This window comes from Larimichthys crocea, chromosome XXIII (assembly GCF_000972845.2).
Source record: "Larimichthys crocea isolate SSNF chromosome XXIII, L_crocea_2.0, whole genome shotgun sequence".
Lineage (NCBI taxonomy): Eukaryota > Metazoa > Chordata > Actinopteri > Sciaenidae > Larimichthys > Larimichthys crocea.
In genome coordinates this window covers 669,600-690,032 of record NC_040033.1, presented here as the reverse complement: position 1 = coordinate 690,032, position 20,433 = coordinate 669,600, and the positions used below count along the sequence as shown (strand labels likewise).

General features: G+C 42.3%; 1 protein-coding gene across 1 annotated transcript in view; it reads right to left on the bottom strand.

Annotated features, from left to right (window-relative positions):
- The window catches only part of LOC104934170 (vasoactive intestinal polypeptide receptor 2), a 26,936-nt gene extending 7,008 nt beyond the window's left edge, over positions 1-19,928 (bottom strand). The window contains exons 1-6 of the mRNA XM_027274350.1: positions 19,594-19,928; positions 14,911-15,010; positions 12,973-13,080; positions 9,168-9,265; positions 1,064-1,161; positions 304-442 (exon numbers count right to left, since the gene is read on the bottom strand). Coding sequence (XP_027130151.1) covers positions 304-442; positions 1,064-1,161; positions 9,168-9,265; positions 12,973-13,080; positions 14,911-15,010; positions 19,594-19,650 — 600 coding nt within the window. The 5' untranslated portion in view covers positions 19,651-19,928. The remainder of the gene's footprint in view (positions 1-303; positions 443-1,063; positions 1,162-9,167; positions 9,266-12,972; positions 13,081-14,910; positions 15,011-19,593) is intronic.
- Between the last annotated feature and the right edge of the window lie 505 nt (positions 19,929-20,433).

The window sequence follows — 20,433 nt, the reverse complement described above, 5'->3', positions numbered from 1 at the left end:
TTCCTTCTTTTCTTCCTACTTTTTTATCCTTGCTTCCTTCTTTTCTTCCTACTTTTTTATCTTTGTTTCCTTCTTTTCTTCCTACTTTTTTATCCTTGCTTCCATCTTTTCTTCCTACTTTTTTATCTTTGTTTCCTTCTTTTCAGTGTCCATGTCCCAACTTTTTTTGCAGCGTGTTGCAGGCATCACATTTAAGTTTTGTTTACAAAAAAACTATGACATAAATAGTTTTATTGGACAATACTGTATCAGTCTGAACATTTAATATCTCATCTTTGCACTGTTTTCATGTGCACGTCTCACCAGCGAGGGCTGCGCGCTGCAATCTGTCGTTTCGTCGTCCAGGAAGAGCAGCGAGTCTTTGACCAGCACGGCCACGGCTCGCAGCATGAACGACACAAACAGGTTCAGATGGATGTAGTTCCTCGTGCAGTGGAGCCTCCTGCACACACACACACACAGAAGAATGTTAAGAAGTGTGTTTACAGAGGGTGTCGGGGCGGGAATCCAGTGAAGGATGTGGTTTCTAAACATGCTGATAGCAGCTGAGTGAACAGCTGGAGTTGGGCCAGACCGAGCCGCAGTCTCCAGTCTGTTATCACCCTGAGTGCTGGGCGTGCTGAGAAACATTAGTGTGAGACTGTGTGTATGTTTCTATTATATATACTGACTAATCCTTCATGTATCCTGAAGAAATTCTATTCTAGTTATTCTACAGTTCACACGGCAAATTAGCTTCACTTGGAGGAGAAACAGACGCGATTCAACATGAACTAAATCATAATAAGTCCAGTTATTTCTGACGCCTTATCCATCAGAAACGTTTCAAACTAGGTCACCGACATCAAAAGCAGACCCTGAAACAGAAACATCACTGCTAGACGATCAGACAGACTGCATCTGACTTGTCTTCTACACAAATCAGTCAGATATTTGCAGTAAACGTCTGAACCAGCAGAGCCCTGAACATCTCTGTCTTTGAGTATTTAGTATCTAAAGAGGTTTCAGGTCGAACGCCTCGTCTCGCTGGTTTAATGGTGGACATGTAAGTGTGTGTGTTTACCTGAACAAACACATGATGATGGTGCTGCTGAGCAGAGCGATGAGGGACAGGCTGTGGCCCAGAGTGGACAGTATTTTCACCACCCTGTAGAAGACCAGCTGTGCACACACACAACAAACACAGGGAAGACATTTAACGTGTGAGTAACAGAACCAATGAGAAGCAGAGGCGGCGCTGACACGTTATGTGTCAAACTGCAAATTTTGCTGTTCAAGAATGAATCGATTTCATAATTTAACATGATTTTATGGCTGTTTGTTGACTGAAGGTCGCTGATCTTGATGGCGATGAACAGAGACAGGTACATGAATGTATAAATATAAGAATATAGACAGAATATATAAACATACACTCAAATAAATATAACTACCTAAATTTAGATCTTTAATTTTAAGTCTACTACGCTGTAAAAAGTCCCCTGAAAGCATCAAATTATGATTTCACAATAATATATTACTGGATAATTGTTACTGATGCATTACTAAATAATACGTCAGAATTTCTCTATTGATTATATTTTGCATTAATAATCCAGATCTGCTTGAGTGAATCAGTTTCTGTAAAGGCCACTAGGTGGTGCTGCTCACATGTTTTTATTCTAAATATTAAACAATGAAATGACTGTGTCGATAATTATTGTTTACGCCTCCAACAAGCAAACAAAGCTGGAACCTGGAGACTGAGAGTATCAGGAGGAGCCGCTAGCAGCCAATTAGAAACAAGCATTGAGTTATGAATTCTCATTTCAGAATAAAACACGGTGGCAGCATCCATTGAGCTTCTGCTGAGTGTCTCTAGAGTGGAGACGCTTTTTCACAATAAGAGCGGGGTCAGGAAAAGAATCTGGTCCATCTCAAAACAGCACAAACTCTCCACACACTCTTCAGGCTGACACACACAGATGGATCTGGGCTTTGTGTGTGTGTGTGTGTGTGTGTGTGTGTGTGTGTGTGTGTGTGTGTGTGTGTGTGTGTGTGTGTTTGTGCCTGGCGTTCATCGCTCTCATCATCCATAAACAACATTCCCCATGTCTGACACATCATCTGGACGTACACACACTTAAAACACACAATCTGTGTATGTGTGTGTGTGTGTGTGTGTGTGTGTGTGTGTACGTTCAGACGTGCAGCATGTGCACGTTAACACACGCTAACCGTGAAGCTTCACACACGCCAGCTGTAACAGTCATACATGTGAGTGTGTATGCATGAAAGACACACACACATTTGGACACTCTTCTTCTTCTTCATGTCATTCGCTTCTTTCTCTCCTTCCCTCTTTGTTTCCTAATTTCTTTCCTTATTTCCTACACATCGTCATCTTTCTTTCTTCTAACTGTTCTTCCTATTCTGCTTCCTTCTTTTCTTCCTACTTTTTTATCTCTTTGTTTCCTTCTTTTCTTCCTACTTTTTTATCATTGTTTCCTTCTTTTCTTCCTAGTTTTTTATCTTTGTTTCCTTCTTTTCTTCCTACTTTTTTAACCTTGCTTCCTTCTTTTCTTCCTAGTTTTTTTTATCTTTGTTTCCTTCTTTTCTTCCTACTTTTTAATCCTTGCTTCCTTCTTTTCTTCCTACTTTTTTATCCTTGCTTTCTTCCTTTCTTTCTACTTTTTTATCTTTGTTTCCTTCTTTTCTTTCTATTTTTTATCCTTGCTTTCTTCTTTTCTTCCTAGTTTTTTATCTTTGTTTCCTTCTTTTCTTCCTACTTTTTTATCTTTGTTTCCTTCTTTTCTTCCTAGTTTTTTTTAAATCATTGTTTCCTTCTTTCCTTCCTAGTTTTTTATCCTTGTTTCCTTATTTTTTCCTTTCCACTTTTTCATCTTTTCTTCCTACTTTTTTATCCTTGCTTCCTTTTTTTCTTCCTAGTTTTTATCTTTGTTTCCTTCTTTTCTTCCTAGTTTTTTTATCCTTGTTTCCTCCTTTCTTTCCTTTTGATGTTTTAACAAAATTTCTTTTTAGTTTTTGTACTTGTTTTTTTTTTGTTCTGTTCTTTCCCTTCATGGTTTTAAAATATTTCTCTATAAAATGATACATTCCAAATAAAATGTAAGTTTTGATGAAGGTCATGTGGCTTCACACATTGTGCATATTCCTGCACAGGACTGGCAGAGCTGAGGAGCCACCAGGGGCCGCCAGAATCAACACAAAGAGAAAGTTCCTCGTAGCTAAAGGGTTTCCAAACTTCTTCCACTAATCTCCGTCCGTCCACTGTAAATACGCACACACATAGACAAATATGTGAGGATACACAGACAGTCACAGCCTGGCATCAGCGTCTCATTCCTGAGGCTGATTCTCAGGCCTTCTGGCTGAGAGCTGATGACCTGCTGGCTCTGGCCTGCTGCTGCCTCGCTACCTTCTATGTCCACACACAACTTCATCCATAAACTTTGGCTCGCTCGCCCCTTTCTGTCTTCCTTTCTGACACCAGAGAATTAAAGCCACAGCTTCCTGGCCACAGTGGAAGTCTAAAACTGGTGGTCTGTCTGTATCTTCTGCTCCTGTGTGCTGCGTCATGTTTTTAATCGACACCTAAAACATGATAATGCATCAAGTTCTTCACGTTTTAAAATACACTAAACTATCCCACATAATTTATGTAGCAAGAGAGAAATAAACTTCTGCAGCCCATGACCTGAAGCTTTGGCCAATCACAGGTCATTTCAGAGAGACAGAGAGATCCTATTGGCTTGTGGATTTGGTGGAAGTGGCTTACGATTTACACCAACTGCAGCTCCATCCCATCAATCACGCCTGAAAACGGTCTTAGCCTGGAGAAAAATGTTGGGCCGGGTCATTTTGGCTACCTGAGATGTTTTTACTCAATAATCAACAATTCTTAAAACTATATTAACAAATGTTTGGTGGATTTTCCAAGCGTGTCACGGACATTCAGACAGAAGTTTGTTACGTGAACAGATGTGTTGTGTAAAGACGCAAAGACAGATGACGTGTTCGGGGAGGCTCTTGTCTCCCACAGGCACAGGAGTGTTTGGAACCGAGCACATAATTTACATTCTCAGCTCGGAAAGGGCAGTTATTTCCTAAATGTAGTTTACTAAGAACTAGTTTGTCTTATTCAAGTCAGCAGAGGTTTCCTTTGGTTTCATTAGCCTCATCGTTTTCGCTAAAGGTATTCTGAGATTCACTGTCGTCCTGTCCGTCCGTTCTGCCTGGCAGTTATCGGAGATCAGCTGTTGTGTGATGTGTGAGTATCTGTCTGTAGTGAGTTGACTGCCAGCGGTGACGTCTGGTCTCAGCTGAATGTTTTCCAGACGGAAAACCTCTGTCTCTTCAACAGGAAACAAATAGAAGCTTCACCGAGAGTCAAAGAGCGGGAATCCCACACCTGAGGGCTCTGGAGAGGATCACGAGCCAGCTGTGTGTATGTGTTGTTAAAGTTCGTCTTTGTGTTCTACTGTTTTCTGTCACACGGCTCAAATACAGTGCAAATAACTTGTGTTATTTGTGTGTTTTATACACTGTAAAACCATCAGTTGACTAAATAAACTGACAGCTGCCATCTGTCTTTTCGACACACGGGTCTGCAAACATGAGCAAAGCGATGTCTACTGCAGCTTCTTTGGGAATTATTAAAGATTTAAAAACTGTTTGATTTGGGGAGCATGTCATCCTGTTCTTCTTCTTCTTGTGTTAGCTCACACCAAACATTTGAATCTTCTTCTCTACACGGCCAGAACCTTCACGTTTGATCGGTTAACCGGCCGTGATGTCTGTTTTGTCCATTGGCTGCGTTGGGTTGTGACCGATTACACGGAATCGGGATGTTTATTTTAGGATTACTTGATGACATCTTTGAACACACACAGCCTCTGATTGGTCAACAAACTCAACTCAAGGCATCATGGGATTGCCAGCCAACAACCATGCAAACAACAACAATGATTTTTAAATGAATAAATAATCACAGAAGAAACTAAATTGAGTCACACAGGCCTTCAGCTCAGCGCTTAAGCCCAATGGCGTCGTGCAAAAGTGGTGAGAATATGTTCACTGATACTTCTGTTTCTCACAGTTTTAATGCTGTTGATTTCAGTATGTGAACTCTACCCCAGCCTATAAACACACAAATGTATGAGCACTGAATGAAAACCCGAGCACACCAGCTTGCCAGGGGACCGAGTTCAATGCGCCCGATCACATAGAGATGATGTCCCGACATGAAATGCATCAAACGGAACGAGCTCACTGTTGTTTACGGCCGATCTCGCAGCAACCACGAGGGAAATCAGCCCAACATACCAGAAATCCAACGGGCCGCGTCCCGTCGTGTCATTTAACATCCGCTTTGTCTCTTTTGTCAAACAAAACTTGATCGATAGCACATACACGACCACAGCTGTGTGCAACGACTTTAATGTAACGCAACTAACGTATTGTGTCGCCTGCTCCTGCAACGCGCATCGAACAAAAAAATGTTAGATCCAGTTCACGTGCAGCAGTTGAGCCAGACTCACATTCAGGCACTTGTCATTATAGTTTATATAAGGAAGTTCCTTTGTCTCTGCGTCTGGAACATTTCTACATGTTTCTATAAACTGCACAAAGAGAGATAGACAGCAGAGCAGCCGCTTATCTGTTTTCTCAGCATCGATGAATCTACACAGGATGAGCCATTTGACACCAGCGATTAAAGCTGAGCCACCGTGTGCCTCATCTGGGTTTTGTGACACATTTAATTAGCATAAAACCAAGATATAAAATCATCATCTAAACTAGAACTGAACTATCCTGTTCCCAAGAGCAGAAAACTGCAGCATGCATGCGGCGGAGAGAAGAGTTTGATGCTTTAACCGACCACATGTGTGCACGTTCACACGCACGGAGAAAAGAAAAACAGTCCAGCGATGAGAAAATGAGATACTGTAAACATCAAAATACAGATGCGATAAAGAGAAAATGCCTTTGTAAGGAAAACATGCAGAGAGATGTTTTTAGATGCAGCATTTCTTTAATTTAAGATGTGTCGAACAGGAAAGTTACTGCAGCTTTTATCTGCCTCAGTTATCGAGCGTTTTCTTGGTTCTTGCTTCAACAAGATGTAAAGTGTGTGGCATGAATTATGGCACAGCGTGGACACAATAATAGGTCCGGATATTCTCTTAAACCTGGATGTTACTTGCTTGTTTAAAGCTCAGTACAAACCAAAGGGTCCTGGAATGCAGCTGCGACTACATGCAATAACTGTGGAAGGTCAGAAAATAAGCTCCACGGCATCGTGCGGGACGCCTGGGGGGCGAAGCGGGTGGCTCAAACATACATGTACGCCCTCACAGGTTGGACATATCACACAGGTTCAGGATGTTTCTACAACCACTTGCAACATTCACTGGGTTACATGTTCAGCCGGGTCATTCTGCTTTATAATCCTCGAAGGGACTCGGCTGCAGAGGGGAGGGGAGAAAATCATGAAGAAATAGATATGGGAACAGACGAGGGAGGATTAGAGAGCAGAGAGCGCAAAGACCTGGAACTGAACTCCATAACTCAGCTGGAGGAGCTGAGAGTTTAAGCCAGTGTCTCGCCACAACTGATAGCGTGAGCAACGATCTGACTTGTCAAAGCGGGTCCAGTGGATGTTTTCTAGAATCCAAACTTTAAACGTTAAAACAGGAAAAGTCTGTGACGAAAAGTGCGACTGACTGACCTTTTACCACCACAGGAACCTTTTAAAGGAACTCACATCCCCGCCCATGTGAACTCTTTCTTTTAAAAGTGTTAAACAAACAAAAAAACTAAATCAGGTCACTTAGCAAGGCCTAAGTTAAAGGTCCTGAACTGGATCATATTTTATGGAGGAAATGTTTTCTGGTTTTCCCTCTGATGTCCTCCGGCTGCTCCGCCTCAACTCTCTGTGATTTACAGAGTTTATGATGGACAGTGAAGTAAACTGCTGACAGCTGTAGCTGCTGTTAGCTCAGTCTGTGAGCTCGGACAGAGCATTGAGGGAGCGTTAGTGTTTGTGCCACGCAGAAAACTGAAGAGGTTTCTGCAGTCAGCTCACTGGACGCTGTGGCAGAAATCTCAGACAAAGAAATGTAAAACCTAAAACAAACAAATATCTGCATGTCTATACGACAAGAAGTGAGTGAGAAAAACATTTTTCGTGCTGTGTGAACGCGCACACACAAACACAGAGAGGACGCGATGAAGGACAAAGCGGATTTCACGGAGGTCCGCTGAGAGAAAGAGGGTCAGAGCTGACTGATCAGAGATCTGTCCCTCCTCTCTTTCCTCACATCTGATCTGACCTTTTAACTTCCCCTTCGTTTGTCTCTGTCAGTGTTGTCCTTGGACAGAAAAACACACACCCACATAGATGCTGACACGCCAGGATGATATGAAATCAGCCACAGCCCGCGAGCGATAAAGGGAAGTTGTGCAACCGTTTGTGCAAACTCTTGGAATTCAATCTGATCATCGCGGTGATAAAAAATGAGCTCACAGTCGAGGTAATCAATAGCCTGTCTGAACTCTGCTCTTGAAAAGATCCCGATAATGTGTTTCCAATGTAAGTGATGGGGGGACGCAACCACAGTGCTGACACCAACTGACACACCACTGAGCTTTAAGTTCAGGTTGGTCCCATCCTATCTGTGTACTTATATTTCTTAAGAGCGTGTTGTAGTACTTGTAGCATGCACCAAATATGGGAAAGAGGGTGTTTGGATACCTCTTCTGAGACAGAATCGATGAGGTGTCGTTGCTTGGATTCACACCTTTGTTATATGTCGGATTACTGTTTTGTTTTGGACCTTTTCCTTTAACTGAATCCAAAAAAGAAAAACGCCTGGAACATAAGAGGCATGACCATGACCTTCATCATCAACCATCAGGCAGTAAAGGACGTTACTAAATTAGGTGACAGTTAAGATTCAGACAGACAGAAAGATATCAACACTGCCGAACTACTGTATCTGGGCCCAAACACACCTGAGTCCTAACTATGATCCAAACTCTAACATCGTCCTCTACGTCAAAAGACTAAAACAAAACTACAACACACTGCCATCGCCCAAATGTTGGACAGTTGGACACGTGATCCGTCAAATGTTGGAAGCTGGCTGCAGGAATTCGATCCGGTCTTGGTGTTCCGGTTCTGCTGCTGTGCAGGCCACTCATCAGCTAACAACTACATGTGTTTACCTTGAAGAGACAAAGCCCTCTAGCCACTGCAACAACTCAGGTCACTCTCGTCTCTCTCGGGACTTCATCCCATTAACCTCAGTAGAAGAAAAACTTTGTTTATGTGCCTTAAATCTCACCAAACCTTCATCGTACAGCTTCAGAAGGAAGTTGTTACAAACAACGTGTGACGTTTAATTTGAGTTAAAATTGATGATTTTAGTTGATATGTGATCTAAAGGACACACACTGCACCGCCCACATGTTCCACAAACACACACACTGAAACTGACTTCTGAAAACTAGATCAGCCATAAACTGCTTGTTCGGTAACCCGGTCTGTGGTTGGTTTGCTACCTTGAACAAAAGGTTTCAAAGTGGGTGAAAGAATGCATCGACATTAAATATGAAGTCTGTGATTTGCACTGTTGATTTGCATTGTTGATTTGCATTGTTGAGCACTTCCTCCTCTGCTTGTGTGGGACTTTGCACGTATACATCTATTCTGACGGAAACCATTTGTGGTATTAACATCTGAGTGCAGCATTTCTAGATGTCTGGCTCAACCTTTTCAAAAAAACTGTGCAAGAACGAACCTGAAGCTCAGAAAACAGAAGCAGGTAGACTTTTAATTGAAACATCTGAAACTTTCTGTAACAAGTTCTTTAGTTTTCTGATTAACTGAACCTAAAACTCTCTGGACAGGATTCTCAAACGTGTTTTTACCAACACGGCCTTCAATGCAGCTGAACACGCAGGAATAAAGAGTTTCACTCTTGCACCAGAACAGTGACCAGATGCAGACATGAAACATGAAGTATGAGCCTGCAACAGTGGATATGAAACCGATTATCTCAAACACACTTTGCAGAGTGACCACACACACACACACTCACACACTCACACCATCAGTTGCTCACTGTGCAAACACACCATCATACAGAAACACAGTAACTCACGTCGGGGGTTGCGTCTGTGTAGTTTGACTGGCAGGCGAATTTGACGTCCGGGTAGACGCTTGACCAACCTTTCTCTGTACAGTTCCTGCTGACGCTACCTGTGACATGGACAGACAGACAGACAGACAGACAGACAGACAGACAGACAGACAGATTTTTAAACGTCATATTTATCCTGATGGTGGCGCCAGAGTAAAGTACGGTGGCTTTTTTAGGACGTCTCAAGCTCATCAGGCCAAAAAAGCCTCCAAAATATAAATCTAATAATTTTCCTGGAGTTTCAAGGGTTGTAGCAAGAAGTACAAGTTGACCGATGTGTTCACAGTAACAAAACGTTAAAGATTCAGACAGTATTTGTCCACCAATCACTATATGGACTATTAAATTAAATATTTTAGAGACCTGGGGTCTGATTCGGTGCAGATTCATCGGAAAAGTTACAAATCTTACTGAAAGTAAGGAACAGTAAACAACCCTGCAACACTTCAGTAATCAAATTCAAACTAAAAGTCGTGGAAAACTTGTAATATTATCAAAGAGAAGTTTGAAATAAAGAGTCTTTTGTCTTTTGAGTTCAGGGCTGAAATACTTTGACAAAAAGAGGAACAAACAAACAAACAAACAAACAAACGCTGATAACTCTGAGCTGACTCTCACTTCCTGAATTCGCTCTAAACGGCATCGCAGTCGAGATTTCAAGTGTTGATTTGCTCTAAACGGCATCGCAGTCGAGATTTCAAGTGTTGATTTGACATCATGCAGCAGGACAGACAGATAAAAGACAAATAAAAAAATTTTTAATGATAGTACAGCTGAAGATAGACAGGAAGCAGAGAGAGGGGGAGTGACACGCAGTAAATGGCCTTTGGATGCGAGATTCGAACTGGGGCCAGCTGCAGCGAGGACTATGGCCTCCACACACGGGGCGGCCGCTTAACCCACTACGCTACCGACCGCCCCAAATAAAATCCACTCTTCATGCTAAGCTAAGCTAAGGCTGTTTGTTTGCAGCTTTGTATTAATCTGAGTGTGGCAGAGTCAATATTTCAAATCAAATGTTTTTGTTTGTGTTTTTCTTGTTTTTGTTGAATAATAAATAAATAAATAAATCAAGATGCCTAATTTCCATAAATGTAAACTATGTTGTCATTTTAACAGAATACAGTTCGATAATAAGAGCTCCTCTCTGTTCTCATATTTTAAAAGCTCTCATTGTTTTTTCATTTTAGTTTCTGGCGTGTTGACGTACAGAGAGACTCTTTAACAGTCACGCTGTCAGTCAGTGGCTTTACATGTGGAGGGTGTTCGTCGTCACACGCCTCATCCTTCAGCCGACCCGAGCTGAAGCTTCCCGTGGCTGCAGGTCGGGGTGGATAAAACGGGCCGCTGACAGACTGCTGTTGAGGGAAACTCACAGAAGAGAAAGTGGGCCAGGCCAGATGTTTACAGCTGCCCCGCAAATAATTAGACCACGATAAAAAAAGGATAGAGAGAGCAGGAAGAGAGGAAAACAGAGATGTGGGGAGATGGAGAAGGACGCGAGGAGTTCAGGAGGACGAAGACAAACATGAACGTTCCTTTGAAAACAGATAAAACCGTTAAAGTCGATAAGTGAGAGATGAGAATCAGCTCGTGTTGGTCTTCTTACACCTCATCCATCCAAACGTACAATAGTTGCTCTTGAACACCTTCTCTACATGAAAATATCAGGCTCTTTAAGTTTATCCAGCTGTGAGTTCACACAGGAGGTCGGTTTATTCCTAAAAAGAAGATCTCTTGATCAGAACCGGGAACCGAGAACTCTTTCTAATATTTCCTGTTTGGAGCCACGACTGAATCGTTTGTTTTTGTCTCGCTGTCACATTTTAGCTCAGCTAATAGTTTATTTTGAAGTTCCTTCACCTCCCAACACTGGATAGGACTACCATGGAAATGTTTGATCTCAGTGACCACTTAAATAAAACTTTAATGTAAAAATCATTTTAAGGTGAGATTCATTTTTTCAGGTGTATTGATGTTATTTAGATATTGGTGGAGTGATGTGATGCATGACAAGGAGGTCATGGAAAGCACAAGAAACGTTTTCATGTGTATGTCGTCCAACGTGTCAATCAAAATCCATCAATTAACCAATCAAAGTGTTTTCAATTAAAGTCCTGAGCTTTGTACAGGCCTACCCGACCAACAACATGTTTCCTGGACTTTTTTTATTTTCTTTTTGTCGTCGACATAAATGTATTTGACGAGGTGAAAAGTGAAATATATAAACATATACAGCAACATGTCCCAAATAGATTCACGTTCACTACAGATCCTTAGACAAGGTCAGATTATTTGTTGCCAAAGACACTTTTCAGCTGTTCAACGTGTTCAATGAACCAACACTTCCAGGAAACGGACTGCTTCTGTTGAGCTTTAAAACACAAAACTTTTATTTCGAGGGGCAGAGGATAGAAAATAAAAACAGAAAGTGAGCGAGGGCAGAGGGCGAGGAAGGTTAAGACTGACGAGAGAGAGGAAAGGGAAGAAGGAAGCAGAGGAAGAAGATGTGGAGGGATGAAAGAGCTGCCGGCCTGTAACGTTTACAGATGACAGGAGAGACCAGAGCTAATCGACATGATGGATGAAGCAGAACGAGCCGACTGAAAGACGAGTTTGTGAAATTAGCTGTGAAAGGACGAAGGAAGGAAACGACGGTCGAGCTGCTTCAGTCCAGGACAGCAAAATTAATTATTACTAACGTCAGTTACTGACCTGTGATCAGCTGAACGGTGTCTCTGTCATTCGTACGTCTGTTCTCACACTATGTAACTTTGAGAAGTACGTAACGCTTTACGGCACTAAGTCACACAGCAGCAACTATTTCACTGATTCTGGTGAAACTGGATCATATTTTATGGAGGAAATGTTTTCTGGTTTTCCCTCTGATGTCCTCCGGCTGCTCCGCCTCAACTCTCTGTGATTTACAGAGTTTATGATGGACAGTGAAGTAACCTGCTGACAGCTGTAGCTGCTGTTAGCTCACGATGGCAGAGGAGAAGAGAGCGAAGAGGACGCTGACGGAGGGAGTAAAATGTGGGACTGACTTTTAGTGGTTGGTGAGAGCTTGGTGAAATAAAAGGCTGAAAGACAGACGCCGAGCTGGGCTGACTGCTGCTGGACTAGTCAGTGATGTTAGATATTAATATTAATATTAAATGTGTTGACTGTGCTACAATCATACCAAATACATGCTACAGTTGTCTTTGCAACCACTTACCATCCATCATAGACTGTATATTTAACCTATCTTTGCAACCACTTACCATCCATCATAGACTGTATATTTAACCTAACCCAACACGAAGGTGCCCTAACCTTAGGGAAGTAGTCATTTAAACCCATAAAGCACGATCTTTCCCCGACCGCAACCAAGTTGTTTTGTGCCTAAAATTTGTCGTCACATCATAAAACAGGCAGCATCAGATCAGAGAACGCTTCTATCGACATGTTTTATAATTCGATTAACCAAAAGACCCCAAGAAGAAACAACCTTTGAGCGTCAGAGCGATAATCTCAACAACCAAGGAGCAACACATGTACGCAACTGAACAAGGACACGAAGCAACCGATGTTTGAAACCACCGTCACAATCTGTTGCTGTTTGACCCCGACATGACTCCTCACAGATCGACCTTTGCAAACTCTCTGACACTTCACACACACACACACACACACACACACACAGACACACACACACACACACACACACACACACACACACACATGTGACATAACCTGTTACGTTGTGATGCAACACACTCACCTTGTACTCCAAACAGGTGCAGGAGGGGGGAGGGGCACGGAAGGGTCCTCACCTCGCCGACCACAGCGCCGTGCCAACAAGACACGTTGTCCCAGAAGCCACCACATCCTGGACACACACACACACACACACACACACACACACGCACACACACACACACACACACACACACACACACACACACACACACACACACACACATTAGTGGTATAAATTAGACTGCTGACAGCTTCCTGCCTGTCTGAGCTACTCGTTTCAAACTGGCTCATCCTGCTGCTGCACCAACAGTCGGGATATAAATCAACATGAAAGAAACTCAACCGACGTTCAGGAGGAAACAGAAACATTTCATTCAACACTTTGTTTATGTATTTCTCAAAGCGATAAGTCATTTCTGGTTATTTTAACAGGTGAAAAACGAAAGACGAAGCTCATCCCTGAGTGTTTTCTGTGCTATCTTACTCATATTTCAGGCTTTAATAAGTTAATTACAAAGATATTTAAGCACATGTGTGTATTAATCTCAGTTTAGGGCATCAAATTCAGAGATACTACATGTTTTTTTTTGTCTATATTATAAGCTGAACATTCTGGGTCTGAAACATGAGGGGACAGAGCAACCCAACCAAGTGAATCCTGGTGGACCGTCACAGTCGCCGCTCTCTGCTCAGTTCAGACTTGATTTTGAGGCAATCTGCTGGACACTTAGAAGTCTGTTAGAGTTCACCGCAGTGGCTGATAATGTTTTATCGCGAGAAGCAACTGGATTTTATTTTACACGTGGCTACAAAGCTGTGGTAGGCAGGTATGGTGTCCAAACTTCTCTTAAGGACAATGTGAACGTTACACACAAATGCACTGTTCTGCATTCATCAGTCAGGTGTGAACAAACCTTCTTCCTCTTCATCTTCTGCCTTTCTAATGTCGACCACATGAGTCAGATCTGCAGGCCACGAATCAGATATTATAAAAATGAAGCTTCCGGCTGCATGAAATCTGACCACGGGCTGTGATTGGCCCCCGGGCCGGACTTTGGACGTGCCTGGTTTGATTTTGCATATTTCCAGCTGTAATTCTGCATCATCGATTTTCCTTCTTGTTGGTTTCAGTGAAACTGTATCCAGACTCGTTCTTTCATTCATGTTATAAACTGAAGTCTCATCTTAACCTATAAGGATACATTTGTGTTGGCTGTTATTACTCTTAATCTGCAAAGTAACTAGTAACTAAAAGTGTTACGTAACTGTAGTGGAGTAAAAAAAATACAAGTTAAATATGCACAGAGGTACCACACTGCATCACAAACATGAGCAGCTGATGATTTGTGATAAGAGAATCTGATGGTGGCGTGTCCTTTCCGTGTGTTTACACATACACACACACACACACACACACACACACACACACACACACATAACCATAGACAGGCGTGAGAAAGAAACCACAGTCCTCAAGCTGCAGACCACACAGATAAACTCGCTGTTTTAACACGCATGACCTCTGAGAAAAAACACAGCAGCTCTGCGTCGCATGTCCTGGATCCGTGTGTGTGTGTGTGTGTGTGTGTGTGTGTGTGTGTGTGTGTGCACTTCCTGTTCCCCCTAAAACTCTGAGAGGTAAATAAATGATTAATAGAGAGTTGGTTGAAACTGCGTCCAGACACACCCTCCTCTGCACATAACTGACCTCACACACACACGTCTGTATTTATGTGTGTGTGTGTGTGTTGTGCAGAAACACTGACTAAATATTGCTATCTGCAGAGTGTGTGTGTGTGTGTGTGTGTGTTTAAATATTGTTTTAAAGTTTAAGAGTGGCTGTAAAACTCTCCGTCCTGCTTTCAAATTTAGTTTTAGAGCTGATGAGGATTTCCAAACAATTTGTGTGTGTGTGTGCGTGTGTGTGTGTGTGTGTGTGTGTGTGTGTGTGTGTGCGTACCTGCCCTTGCAGGCGTCTGCTGCTGTAGTTGTGTCTGACACTCTCTCTCGGCTCTCTGCATCTCCCACACGAACTGGCAGAGGGTAAACTTTCCATTAACCTGTCGGGACGAGGGGAAATAAATATTATGAATATTATCTCCAACATGAACAAACCGCCTGCGTCAGTCAAAAGTTCAGCCTCGGGCTCTGTGCGTGTCTCAGGCTACATGCTGGTATCTGATCTAAAGTTCATGTTTTTCTATGTGCTGCTTTTCTTCAGGAGGTCTCACGAAGGAAAATACAGATAAAGTCTTTTCACAAAGCAAAGTACAAACTGTGATGAAACTCGCACAGAGACAACTTATCGAATGTTGAAACTGAGGACGTTTATCGTTTCTGATTTGATCCCGGCGACACGTTTCAAAAAAAAGTTGTGAAGGTGGCAACAAAAGATGGAAAAGTTGTGAAATGCTGAAAGAAAAACATCTCACAGTTAACGAGGTTAACGAGGTTAGTTACAGGACTGGGTGTAAATAAAAAAGCATCAAAGTTTGAAGATTTTTCTCATTATGTCATTAAAAGATCGCGATGTAAGGTTCATATACAGCGTGTATACTTTGTGGAAATGCGGTTATAGCCAGTTTCATTTCTGCACCATGCAGCCAAATATTTATACACATGAGATGCATTTACTGTACATATCACTGAACAAGACTGAAATAAAAAGTCCAAGCGCTCTGAGAACTTACTGCAGACATTTTCTAAAGTCTGATACTCTGATAAAAACACTATTAAAAGTATTGAGCAGTATAAAACAATAAATGCGTGCATGTGCAGACAGCTCTCACTGGATCACTTGAAGATGCTCTGCAGTTCTAAAGCTCGCTCTGTTTCTTGGTGTTCAGAATAAACCAGGCTCGGCAAGAATCTGGCAGCTCTGACTCAAACTGTGACAAACGTCTTAAATGTGTCAAAGACTGAACAGAAGATGTTTTAGGATTTTGTTCCGGCCTCGGTGTGTTTGTCTGTCCACTGACTTTATTAAAGTTTATTCATTTGAATCTTTAAATCCAGAATAGTTTCAGTTCCTGAACTTTGTCCTGAACTTTAGAAACTGTTGGTTGGAATATTTTATGAAAGTTTTGACTGAACACATTTCCAAATTTCTAAATATTTACAGGCTTCATAATAAATTAAACTTCAGGTCCAAACCCACGAAGCCGACAGTCTGAAAGCAGCTGACAGAGTAACGCCGACGCTCGACTGCAGGAAGAAAACAAGTCTGAAAATTATTTATCATTTATCGTGAGACAGACGGTGATGTTATAATCTCATTATAATCCAGGTCACTGTTAATTAACCTAACCTTGTTAGTGCCTGCTGTACACACACACACACACACACACACACACACACACACACACACACACACACACACACACTTGCAACCTAAATTTTTGTGCTGCTGATAAATGATGAACGTCAAAACCGGAGGCTGGTGTGTGTGTGTGTGTGTGTGTGTGTGTGTGTGTGTGTGTGTGTGTGTGTGTGTCCTGGTACAGCTGACGGTAACCAAGGAGACACACTCCAACAGAGTGTAAACAAAGAGGCCGCGTGAACAATCTCGAGAAACACACTCAGACAATATGAGTCCATGTGTCAACTGGATATTAATATAGTGTGTGTGTGCGTGTGTGCGTGCGTGCATGCGTGTGTGTGTGTGTGCGTGTGTGTGTGTGCGTGTGTGTGTGTGTGTGTGTGTGCTGGGAGGTCTGTTTACACTGAGATACCCTCCTGCCTCTCAGCAGCATTTCAGACCTGTCGGTGTGTTTATACCTTACACACACACACACACACACACACACACACACACACACACACACACACACACACAGCTTTCTTTACTTCCTGCTGGGCCTCTCTCATCTCTCCACTGAGCTGTTGTCGCCTTGTCACGTTGACCAATCAAACATCACTTCACGTCTCTCTTCAACCGACCAATGAAAGAAAAAGTGTTTGTTTCTTTTTCACACCTGTGGACGCTGCACAGAGAAGTGGAGAAAAGTCCAAAAAAGAAACTGAACAAAAAGTTTTACCTCCCTGATCTCCACCTCGCCTCACAAACTGTCTGATTTCACTTTAAAACGCGGTGCAGGCTTCAAACACTCGGGAGGAAATGGCGCCTTTGTTGGGGGCTAAATTCAGCGGCGCTCTGGTGAGAATTTGGGTCGAGGGGAAAAGTGTGTGTGTGTGTTCACGGTCATGAAAGAACACAGTCAAGGTCTCCGTCAAAATATAGGACAGGAAAGGGGCTAATTCTGCAGTCAGGTGTCGTTATACTGTTGTAGAAGACGAGGGTGCAACAAGAAGATTCAAATACAAAGTGACCCAGTTATTCTCCCGTTTAGTTCTCCTAATTTCTTTACAATGCAAACATCTGCAGCCAGCACTTCCCTAAAATATCTAATCTGCAGTCAGTCAACAGCCTGCAGGAGTTTGTTGACTGAATGAAAGTCTGGTGCGTTCAAGTTCTGATAAACGGTGAAACAGCAGCAACAACCACCGTGCATCAGGCTGCATGAAGTCCTCCAGGTGTGCCTCAAGGTGGCCGACGTGATCTTCACTGGTTCCAGTTTCTGGTTTTGGACCCTTTTCCTGTTTCTGCTTCTCAAAACAAAAACTATAAATGGAAAGTGGCAAAGGGCAGAGGATAAAGCGTGTGACCTAATTTAATCAAACAAACTGCATAAACTCTGTCTCTCTAACCAGTTCTGCAGAAACACACAGACCCTGATCCTGAACCTGGACCAGACGATCCAGAACGATAAAAACATCTCAGCTGTGCATCTCTGGATCGATGCTGAAAGGTCACGTCTCCAGACGAGAACACGTCTGAACAGATCCAAAATAAATGACGACTCCGGCCTGCTATGACGCCAGCCCACACAGGCTCCGTGTGAGCCAGATTGATTTTAATATACTGTTAGTTTATGAAGCACTGAATGGTTTACACACAAATCCAGACCACCTCGGTAATCTCAAAGACGAATATTTATCGTGAAACATGAAAAAAGTTTTTATTCTTCTGCTCTAAGTTTTGCTTCGGTCAGTCCCCACGTTAAAATAAGAAATAAACATGTTTACAGCCTGGGACAAAAAACAGTTTTGGTTCATGACAACTGTACTGAGGGTGAATTTATATACAACTCACCTGTTCACATTATATTAAGGCTTAAAGTTATGCAGGATTAAGAGCGTGGACGCTTTGACTGACAGGTGGGTGCTGTTACGGATGACCAGGCGTCATTCGGCCCCAGAAGGAAAGAACCCAGAACTGAAGCATCAAACTGAAACATGAATCTGCCGTGAGCTTCAGCGGCTGTCAAACATCAGGCTCTCCTCTTTAAATGCCTCTAAACACAACACAGCAGCACAGTTGCTCAACATGAGAGCGGTTTAAAGAAACCCACAGCTTGTTCCTTAACTGTCAAACAGTAAATTTAGACGAGCAACGAAAGAATAAAGAAGAAGAACAACTACACACACGCTCAGGTTTGACGTCTACTGATGCTGAACAATATGAACGCCTGTAACATTTGGCTTTTGTTGCATGTATACAGTTTAAAATACTGACACGCAAACAGGAGGTGTGTCAGACAGACACCAAACATGCCACGCTGATATAAAATACATAAAATAAATCACGTTTTTCATCTTAAAGACGGAAAATATGTCACCTCGAATCAAAACACAAGACTGGAAGCTGAAAATATGTCACCTCGAATCAAAACACAAGACTGGAAGCTGAAAATAATCTGCAGCCTTAACACGTTAACAGAAACAAACAGTTATTAAAGGTGTCTGGATGCTTTTAAATGTCCATGATTATCTGTAATGTTTGTAAAGATAGCAGAGATGGATAGACAAACAAAGGTACAGGATACAAACACTGACTGAATCACCTTTCCTCTAAGTTAAGTAGATTTCTGGAGAACTGACGTCAAGTTTGAGTTCATCATCGGCTTATTGTTGTCGTGTGGTTTTGCATCTGAAAGTCCTAAAAGACGACTGTGACGACTTCTCTGAGTGAACTGAAGGTCCGGTCTAAATATAGAGCCGAGCCGACCGTGTGAATCAAACCTGAGCATTAAACAGTCACACAGTGAAGAACAGAAACAGTCGGTTCAGCGTAAATCATAAAGCTTGCAGGCTGTTGTTTGAGCTGATTGTTTGAGACGTGTCACCTGTGGGATTAAAAGCCCTGAATGACTTTAATCAGTAAAAGGTTTCAAAAAGTCTCAGTGGAGGAAACATAAAAAATAAATGAAGGTCACCATAAACTCAGGAGGATTCTGGCCTCGTTATACAATTAAACCAATCAAAACGGATTATGAGCTGCCACAGGAGAGAGAACAGAAACAAAGTCACCTCATCTGAACACTGTCATGACTTACTGCAATAATAATAATAAATAATAAAACATCAATAATAATAATGAGTATGATGAACAATTATAATAATAATAAAATTTAACAATAATAATATATAATAATAGCAATAATAATAATAATAATAATATAATAATAATAATACTAATAATATAACAATAATAATACTGCGTATGATCTAACCAATAATAAATTAATACAAAAGCAATAATAATAATAATAATAATAATAATAATAACAGGCTGAGTACTGACCGTGTGGATGACGGTGAAGCCCAGCAGCAGCAGAGCGAGCCGGTGCGTAAAGGACATGGTCACATCTCATCCACCTGAGCCGCAGCTCGGAGCTCATCTGACGGACATGCTGAGCGGGAAACGCGCGCAGGTGAAGTGTGAAATGTTCCCACAGTCCGCAGAGTGTGTGCGTCAGTCTGTGGCACGCTGGGCAGCAGCTTTACGCACGGCGTCACTGACTGGAAGAGTCCAGACTGGCACAGACTCCGGGTCCGACACGGTGTGAGGAGGCGGTGGACCGTGTGTTCACTTTCAAACAAGAGCGCGCTCCCAGCACTACACACACACACACACACACACACACACACACACACACACACACACACACACACACACACACACACTCAGGACATCCCGGACAGATGCGCGCTCCCGCTGACAATAAACCTGAAGTTTTTATTATAAGCGTGAACAGCGACACCGTGTGGACGAACTCAGAACTGCTCATGATAAAATATGATCCAGAGGCCACAAGATCATGAGAAGATCATGACACAGTGTGTGTGTGTGTGTGTGTGTGTGTGTGTGTGTGTGTGTGTGTGTGTGTGTGTAAACTCTGATTTCAAAGTTTACAGATGTTAAAAACAGCAGGAGTGAGGACGCCTGAGAGGAAAAGTCAGCGAGCAGTGAAATGTTTGTATTTAAATGATGCCGGATGTTAAAGCACTTGATGGAGTCTTTAAACTCTCTCTGTCTTCTTCATGATCTTGGTTTTCTTGTCTCCCGTCTGTGATTAACTTAAATAGTGTTTCAGGCTGCAGAAATAAGTTCTTGAAACTAAGAAAGATCAGCTGATTGCTA